A 9960-nucleotide genomic window follows, 5' to 3' on the forward strand; every position below is an offset into this window, starting at 1 on the left:
GATTGTAGTGCTCAAAAATAATGAAATGCGAATCTTATTATTAAGATGAGCACTTTTTAACTTTTGCAAAAACTATAAAATATTGTAGACTTGAGAAAGAGACCACGAAAGCAAGAAGTGTAATTCCCAAACCTTTAGACCAGAGGAGCACAATTCTCCCTCTTGTCAAAAATGGCATGACAATTTTCAGGGGTATCTGGTGCTTTGTACCCACTACAGATATCTGCTTTCAAGATCCATGAGATCCAATCAAGATGAGCTCATCAGTGTCAGACTATGCGAGGAGACTGGACCTATGGAAGGCAGATAGGTCCATGGAGGCACAATATAAACTAGTTTCACTGGACTATAAATGGGTCTCCTGGGAACACAGAACAACAGGAAAAATTTCCTGTCTTTCTAGGCCAGTGTCCCCCAGGGGAAGAAGAGGGAAATGAGCCTAGTGAGCAGAGATAGGGAGCTGTGGCTCTCTGCTGTGATGTCGTCTCAGTGCACAGCCTTACACAGGATGGGATGTGTTAGAGTCCTTCGAGGTCTTCAGCCTGCTTGTGGACCTGACACTGACTTCTACCTGCTCTAGGGACAGAGCTTCAGTCACCATCAAGCCCACTCAGGAAGGACCTTGCACTTCTACAGGGAGACCTGCCTCCCAGAGCTGGTCTCCAGGTGAGTCTGAGAGCTCAGTGGACACTGCAGGAGAGCAGCAGAGAGAATGGAGCACAAGACTCTTTAGCTGAGGTCATCAGAGAGGCAGGCCAACCTAGCCCAGAGCAGGGCTATTGCTGTCCTGATGATTTAGTCACAATTTTGCACAACTAAATGAGAAGTGAACATTGCACTGGTTAACCTAGGGTTCACTGCTGACCATGAAAAGGTGCTAACAAAGGTGGAAGGGAAGATGGGAGGGAGGATCCCAGTGCTCCCAGAGAAAGATCATAGATCCAAGGATCTTTGAATTAATGGGAATAGAGGATAGGAATTAACTGTGGAGGGACATGAAGTGAAGTTAGGACTCTTTGTGTTTAAGGTGAGATAAAGTTGACACACTTGATTATGTTTATATATTGCTGACAAAGATCCTGAGCTTGCAAATATTAACTTGAAGAAAAAGTTCAGGAGAACAGGAGTTCAAATATTTTTTAAAGTATTATTTCTGTCCTGGAGCATTCACATTAAAGAACATGATTTCATAGGTGAATAGAGAGATGCCTACGACCCTTATTTTGAAGTGATTTGAATACCTGTGAGGCTGAATGCATCTGTGGTTTGGTAGCCAGTTTCTGCTGCATGGCCAAGTGTCTAAGAAAGTCATGCCCTTGTATGTGGAGGTGGAAAAATTAGCTCCCTCCCACTGACTTTTGCAATATTCTTGCAAACAAAGTATTGAGATTTATTTTTTCTTTCACAAACTGCCTGTTTGCCATTTACTTCTTTCATGCATATATAGAGATATTTGTGGGGAACATTTAAGAATTTGTGAATTTTTTGTGCCAAATCTATCAATCATATTATGTTTGCACATTGCTTTTTTTCCTGAAAGAATTGAAGTATTAATTTAATATTCTCTACTTGTGGATCCTTACTTTAAATAAAAAAAGATCATGAAGGTTCTTGTGCATCTTAATGCTAATATTTACAACTTGTTTTCTCATCTCTGTTATTTCTTATTATATTTTGGCTTTTTCAGATTAGAAATGAGCCTAATGAACAAATATAGGGAGCTATAGGAGGGAAAACCTCCAGCCCTCATTGGGAAGGCATTCATGCTTCTTTCCCATTTGATTATAGCTTGTTGTGTCATTATTAAATATATCAAGTACAGATATCTTTATATGAGACAAATTAACACTTTAGATACTGTTACTATCATGGATTTCAGAACCCTGTTATTTCCAAGTCTATGACAATTTAATCTTTAATTAACAAACTAGATTGATATCATTAAGTAATTTCTATGTTATATCATTTAGATGTTTTATATTTTCCTTCAATTTTATTTTAATTGGTGAATGCTGCATGCATGCATTGAAGTATGACACTGAACCCCATTAAGAGACACAGAGTTCATGGTAATAAATTGGAGAACATTTAAAAAATAGCATCAAGAGTATAATGACAGTCACAGAAATCAGGAAGAGTAGGATGAGAGAGGAGAGAGGGAGGTTGCAGTGGGCACCTGTACACAGATACACAGGAGGAATAAGTCCTGGTGATGTATGAAGCAGGAGGAGGAATACAGGTCACAATATGGTATCCCATATCTTTACATCCATGATCTTTATCATAAAATCACGAAATAACTTACAAAATGCTAAGTGAATTTTTGATTATATATTTCTATAAAGAATTAGAGAGAGGATTTTGAAGTTTCTTAACACAAGAAATTGATAAATGTTTAAGGGGAGGGAAGTGATCATTACCCTGCTTTGAGAATTGCATGTGTGTACACATATTTAAATCACACTCCTCCAGTCACCTGTACAGCTGTTATGTGTCAATAAAAAAGAACTGTGCTGAGAATGTTCTTCAGTGGTAGAGCAATTGCCTCGCATGTGCAAGGCCCTGGGTTTGGTCTCCAGCACTGCAAAAAGAAGAAAAAATGCCAAAACAGAAACCAAACATAAAAAAATAATTGATATGATGTAGTAAATAAAATAAAAAATAAAACCCACAAACTCATTACTTTAAAGAAAAAAACTGCTACTCTTACACTAATTTAATCAATGCCATCCTTCTCCATTATATCAGTTCTCACTCTAACACATTTCCTCTATCAGGTCGGCCTACACTCACATACACCTTTAATACAAATGTCTGAATGAGATCCTGTGCCCATCATTAATGCTCTGGGTATTTAGTGAGGAATGCTTTCTAAATTATCCCTCCTTCCCTCCTCACTCAATCATTCCTATGAGCTTCCTGAAAATCATCCAACATCACACAGGTCAGACATTTCAAAGGGTGTGCCATCTTGCACGATGAGGCTGTGCTACTCATATTTCTGATGGACTTTCATAGTCTTTCTCATTAATTTGCTATTCTACCAATGCTGCAAAAATATGTTGCTATTGTTAAGTTCAAAGAGTGCTTCTCAACCAGGAGTGTTACTTGTCCCCTGGGGGACACTAGGCAAGGAGTGGAGACATTTTCAGTTGTCATATAGGGGAGGGGTCATGAGAGGTCAGGGACGCTGCTCACCATCACACAATGCACAGGACAGCCCCCCCTCAAAGAATCACTTGTCCCAGAATGTCAATATAGGGGAGATGGAGAGACCTTGAGTTAAAGATACTTGCACTTTTACTATTTATGGCTGTCTTCAGATTGTTCCCAATACCTGGCCTAAGGGCACATTTCTGCCACCAAATTAGGGTTCCCCTTTTCTTCTGTTTAAAAATCCCAACCTCCATCAGTGGAACAGATCTTCTGTGGCTGGAGGAAGTGAAAAAAATTGTTTTCTTGAACTGTTTACTGACTTTCTTGAACTTTTACCAGCAAATATTTGTATATTTCATCAATATTTTGATTTCCCTGTTAATGTTATTGTCCCATTTTTCTACCAGTGTCAATATTTTGACTGATTTTTTTTTACAAATTATTGTTTCTTCCTTGACTTTTGGGATGATACATGTGATCATAAAAATGTATATTTTATTTAGTGTTGTATGTTGGTCTTACTCCTGAGTTTCTTGCCTTAATGATTTTGCTCACTGGAGATTTTACATATAATTTTAGATGTTTAGTTAAAGTAAATTTCGTATTTTTTGCACTGAGGTCTTTAACTTCTCTGATTATTGTTAACATATATGAGGGAGGGGTCCAACGTCATTTCCTTCCATTCAGCCATTTATCTAAACATTTATTCTAACTTTTCTCACTAACTTTGTCATAGATGCAACGTCTGTATACACTCAGACTCAATCCTGATTCATTTCCCAAGTGATAACGGAACATTCAGTACCTGCCAGAGTGTCACAGGAGCATTCTAGGCCATATTCTAAGATGTCAAAGCCTTAGTCCAGGTAACTATTAACCCACCTTTAAATCCTGAACGTTTTGCTGTTCTCTGTCTGGTGTCAGTTAATTGTTACTTTTTATTCTTCTGCAGTGCAGAGGATCCAGCCCAGGCCCCCCCATGTGAGGCAGGTTTCGCACCACAGAGCTTCACCCCCAACCCCTGGTTTAGTTCATTTTGGGGGCTCCATTCAATTTTGCTTAACACTGTTCTTTGGAAACAACCCTGGTGAGTCGGGCTTCATCCTCCTTGTATTTATACTCAGTCTCTCACTTTCTTACACTTGTTTTGTGTCACTGAACCTAACTTTGCAAACCTTTCTGAAAATGAAAAGGTCACCAAGGGGCGTGTCTCTGTTGATTTGCATTTTGAATGACAGGAGCACAGATTGATGATGACAGTACACACATGTCATGGCACAGTGCCCTTAGCATCACATTAGGACAGATCAGGGTGGAATCGTCACCACATTTTCAGGTTGGACAAGGAGCAGAACCAGGGTTGGAAAAAACCTATTGGATTTTTCAAAAAATAAAAAATAAAAAGAGAGGTTAAATCCCTAAACCCAAGAAAAGATACCACATGAGCAAAGAGAGAAAGGGGCCCAGCTCACCCATTTGGGCCATTTCCAAACCAATCAGTCAAATAGGGGACACGTGCAGGAAAACCAGATTCTTCAGTTCCATGTAAACTATGGTGAACTTGTGGTCCCTTGCCTATTTCCTTTGAGGAATTGTTAACTTGTTACCTTTGGTCATTTTTGTTGTGCGGTCATATTTCTATGAGGTATGGAACCCATAAATACATCACTACTTTTGATATTGGATACATTTCTTTCTCTTCTCTTATTTTTGCAGGAGCTGCAGGGGGTGGGCCCTGGGCTGGAGCCAGAGTCAAGGAGCATTTTCTTCCTTCCAGTCTCTCAGGGGTCTTCCGAGGTCATCGCCTTGTCCCCAGCCACCAACGCCCACTTCATTTCTCCATTCTTCTCTGTATTTGTTGGTCTCTCTCTCCCACCCCTCCCTCATGTTCTTAAAATGCAGAACGTAATCTAGCAAACTAACAGTATTTTCTCCATCTTTACTTCTCAACAGGAGGTTTACAGGAAGGACGTCCTGCCTTCCATTTCTGCATCAGGGAACGGTTAATCTGATCCGGCCAGCTTGCACTGTATACACTAGGGGCCTAACAGAGTGGTGAGGCCAGCTTGCACTGTATACACTAGGGGCCTAACAGAGTGGTGAGGCCAGCTTGCACTGTATACACTAGGAGCCTAACAGTGTGGTGAGGTCAGAGGCCACAGCAGTGATGTGGTGTGTGTGTGTGTGTGTGTGTGTGTGTGTGTGTGTGTGCGTGCATGCGCCAGGGCAGGGCACTGGACGCCTATTCCAACGCGATTCCTATGATGTGACCTTTGGTGGCGTAAGTAGCCTGTCCATTTCATTTCCCAGGCTGCCTTTCAACAAGATTAACAGTTTACATAATGGGAATGAAGGTCACTTGGTGTCTGTCAGCTTCAGCCCCAGCAGAGAGACCACCTCATTCCTCAGTGTCCTCTGACACCGTACCTTGTCATTATACCTTTTTTAAAAAAATAAAACATTTAAAATGTACTATAAAAATGTAAATGAGCAATATTTTTTATCATCAAGTAGCCGATTATAAAGCTATTTATATAAAGACACTGGGTCTGAAAAACCTTACACATACATACCTCTTTTTTATTGGCCTCTATGCAGTGGCTCTTTGGGGCTTTTGAACACCTTAAACAAGTTCCTGTCTCAGGCCCTTTGCACTGACTATTCTCTCTGCTAAACCTCAGCAGATGACCTCCTGCCTCCTGCACCACTCTCTTGAGGTCTCTGTTCCAATGTTATATTCTCTGGTGATCTTGCCTGAACACCCTTAAAAAATAGCAGCACTAGGTCTTGGAGGTGCAAGTCTGTGGTGGAGCACCTGCTCAGCACACAGGAAGCCCTGGGTTTCATCCCCAGCCCCGCTCTCTCCTTCATATCTGCTTCATGTCCTTCATGCTCCTTCACCATCAGACATGCTATAAGATTCTTTTTTAAACAGCTTTCTTGAGGCATAATTATTCAAAGAACCACGCGTGTTTAATGTGTACCATCCGGAGAACAAAGGTAACAAGTTAACATGTGAAAGAATATGCACAAAAGGCAACAGAGTATGATTTTCTTATCTGCATATAACCTTTGCCCATTGGGATGTAGGAGCTTTTCTTATTCGAGTACTGACAGTTCCTGGACTTGGTTAGCACTCCATTTAAGCTTCTTCAATGTTAAGAAATAATGTATCATGAGCACTGCAGAATAAGTGACCTTCTGGAGAAAAGGGTCAGAGTGGGACAGGAGTTCCTCAGCAGTAATGGCTCAGATCCATAAAGGACAGATCCATAAACAAAGTTAGAAATCCAGGCTTGACAGGAAATGTAAACTGTAACATTTTAACCATATCAGTGGTGTTCATCTGTGGGACCAGAAGTCATGTTATTTTTTCTCTTTCTGGTAGTTATATCCATTCCATGGAATCAGGAAACAATACAAGGGTCTCAGAATTCTTTCTTCTGGGACTTTCAGAGGACCCAGAACTGCTGCCCCTCCTCTTTGGGCTGTTCCTCTCCATGTACCTACTCACTGTGCTGGGGAACCTGCTCATCATCCTGGCCACCATCTCAGACCCCCACCTGCACACGCCCATGTACTTCTTCCTCTCCAACCTGTCCTTTGTGGACATCTGCTTCACCTCCACCACTGTCCCCAAGATGCTGGTGAACATCCAGACACAGAGCAAGGCCATCACCTACGCAGACTGCATCACTCAGATGTGCCTTTTCTTAGTTTTTGGAGAGTTGGACAACTTCCTCTTGGCTGTGATGGCCTATGACAGGTATGTGGCCATCTGCCACCCGCTGCACTACAGTGTCATCATGAATCCCAGGCTCTGTGGTTTGCTGGTTCTAGTGTGCTGGATCCTGAGTGTCCTGCATGCCCTGTTACAAAGCTTAATGGTGTTACGACTATCTTTCAGCCCACATTTAGAAATCCCCCACTTTTTCTGTGAACTCAACCAGGTGATCCAACTTGCCTGTTCTGACATCTTCATTAATAACATGTTGATGTATTTTATTGCCCTGTTGTTGGCTTCTATTGCCCTAATTGGCATCCTTTACTCTTATGCTAAGATAGCTTCCTCCATCCGTGCAATCTCATCAGCTTGGGGGAAGTACAAAGCCTTCTCCACCTGTGCATCTCACCTCTCTGTGGTCTCCTTATTTTATGGCACAGGCTTTGGTGTGTACTTGAGTTCTGCTGCAGCCCAGAGCTCACACTCCAGTGCAACAGCCTCGGTGATGTACACTGTGGTCACCCCCATGCTGAACCCCTTCATCTATAGTCTGAGGAATAAGGACATAAAACAATCTCTGAAAAGTCTTTTTGGAGGATAACTGTAGTAGGGCTTCTTGCCCTGGGGCTTCACTAGTATACCTGACTTTGATTGCAGGAGCAAAGTCTCAGAGCCAGAAGTTGTGATTCTTTGTTTAGATTGTGAATGTGAAATGCTCATCATGTCTCCATTCTATTTTCTGAAGTTTTCATGACTCTGAATTCAACCTCTCTATACAATTATGTCCAACTCACTTTATTAAGCTTCCTGAACTCTCTGAAATCCAACAATTTTTTTGCTTTGTTGTCCTGATTTTCTAAATTTATTCCAAAAGTTATTTTGAATATCAGACCAGAAATATTTTAAAATGACCATTTCTCTCATGGGTTGGCAAAAATTCTTTTAATTAACATCTTCCTACATGACATATAATGTGTTGATTAATCATGTTTCTTTCCCTCTATGAAAGTATAATTTTCTCTCTGTTTAAAATCTATCCTTCAGAACTAAGGCAATTCTTGCAACTTGTAATAGAAAGTCATCCAAGGTCAAAGTTTTGCATTATCATTTGTTTGTATATTGGGACTTGAAAAGGGAGAAATGGTGGAATGAAATCGATGAATTTATGCTATGTGCACATATGAATACACCACTGTGAGTTTCACCTTTATGTACATTTATAAAGCAATAATTAAAAATCGTAAATATTAGAAGGAGGACTAGTAGAGTAGAGGAGAGGGAATAGATAAGAGAGGAATGGAAAAGAAAAGGACCAGGAACCGAAGTGGAGCAAATTATCTTCCATGCATGTGTGACTTGTCAGAATGAACTCAGATTATCTACAACTTTTATGCACTAATAAAAAATGTGAAAAAGAAAAATGCTCTTCTTGATAATTTCTACTTAATATGTGAGTGTACTTTATTGGGGTTTTGGAAAAATTGTTTTTACGCCAACATATTCAAAAGCTCTATGGAGTAGGATCTAGACTTCTTTTGGAGATCGTTATGCTGCCTACCAAATGCCTTTTTATAGAATTATATGAGTTTTCATTCATATCCCTGGAGTAAATTATTCACCAGGATAGGTGGTGTACACCTTTAATCCCAACTACTTGAATCCAAGGTTGAAGACAGAAGATGGCAACTTTGAGGCTCGGAATGTTACTAAGACCTTGGCTCAAAAAAAAAAAATAATAATAAAAGGTCAGGTTTTGGATCCCAGTGTTAGGCTACCTCTGGATTCACTCCCCAGTACCACATAATAATAATAATAATAATAATAATAATAATAATAATAATAATAATAATAACAACAACAACAACAATAATAATGACAAAACACAAAAATTGTTACAGTGAATACTCTTGACTTTTGAGATCACATCCAAAGCCCACTTTGGGAGGAGAGGAGTTGAACCTACCTACCCCTGACTCTCACAGACCATCACAGCCTTTCTATGCAGAGTACCTTCCACAGACCTGGACCTGCAACACAGGAGCCCCTTGGTCTTGCTAGAATGCATAGTTCCTGGGACCAGAGTCCCACTATGGCCTCAGAACTCTCATTTCATTTGCACCCCTGCAAATTCCTCTGCATAACGAAGTTGGTCTAGAACTGGCTTGGATCACCTCCTCTCTGCTGACATTTGGGGACAGGGATCTCTCCTGGGCATCATAGTTGATTGGCACCCCCTGCAGACTTTGCCAAGGAAAAATATCTTCAGTTGAGAACCACAGGCTCAGAGCTTGAGAACTGGGGATATTAGGTCAAACTTGAAATGAAGGTTCCATTTGTACTTTATAAAAAAATTTATTTTGAGACAGGGTGTGTCACTAAGTTCCTGAGGCTGGCCTAGAAATTGCAATTGTTCTGCCTGGGTCTCTGGAGTGGCTAGGTTGACAGGTGTGTGCCACCTTGTCTGGCCAGTCCCTACCTGGTGTCAAACATTTGTCAGCCCTGTTTCTGCAGTGGAGATATAGTTCATAATCATACACATAAAACACACTTCATAGAATAGACTTCAGTAAATGTGAAGCTGCCCAGTTCCTATCAGGTGTTAGCATTAGGCTATGGTGCATACAAACAAACTAACCACCTCATCTTAATAAATATTTCAAAATGAGGGGCTGAATGGGAGATCTTCACTTCTGTTAAAACTATAAATTTCCTGATAGTGATTTGATTGTGAAGGCAAGAAGTGTAATGACCAAGGCTTTATACCATGGGAACACAATTCTTACCCTTGTTAAGATGGCAATGACTATTTCCTGGTACTTTTTTCACACCACAGGTCCATGATTCGAAGACACATGAGCTCCAACAAAGATGAGCTCATCAGTGTCAGACTTAGAAAATGCTTTGGGTCACAGGAGGGATGAAGTGCCAGGAGGCTGGACCTCTGGAAGGCAGATGGGTCCATGGAGGAGCAATAAACACCAGGTTCCCTGGGTTATAAAGGGGTCTCCTGGGAACAGGGAATCTGCAGGAAGAATTTCCTGTCTTTCCAGGCCAGTGTCCCTCGGGGGAACAAGAGGGAA

General features: G+C 40.8%; 1 protein-coding gene across 1 annotated transcript; it reads left to right on the forward strand.

Annotated features, from left to right (window-relative positions):
- Positions 1-6557: 6557 nt before the first annotated feature.
- On the forward strand, positions 6558-7481 carry LOC308643247 (olfactory receptor 7A10-like; the record flags this gene model as incomplete). Its single annotated transcript, XM_081283156.1, has 1 exon — positions 6558-7481. The coding sequence occupies one exon, from the start codon at positions 6558-6560 to the stop codon at positions 7479-7481; it is 924 nt and encodes a 307-aa protein (XP_081139282.1).
- Between the last annotated feature and the right edge of the window lie 2479 nt (positions 7482-9960).

This window comes from Spermophilus citellus (assembly GCF_964194105.1).
Source record: "Spermophilus citellus genome assembly, chromosome: 3".
NCBI lineage: Eukaryota > Metazoa > Chordata > Mammalia > Rodentia > Sciuridae > Spermophilus > Spermophilus citellus.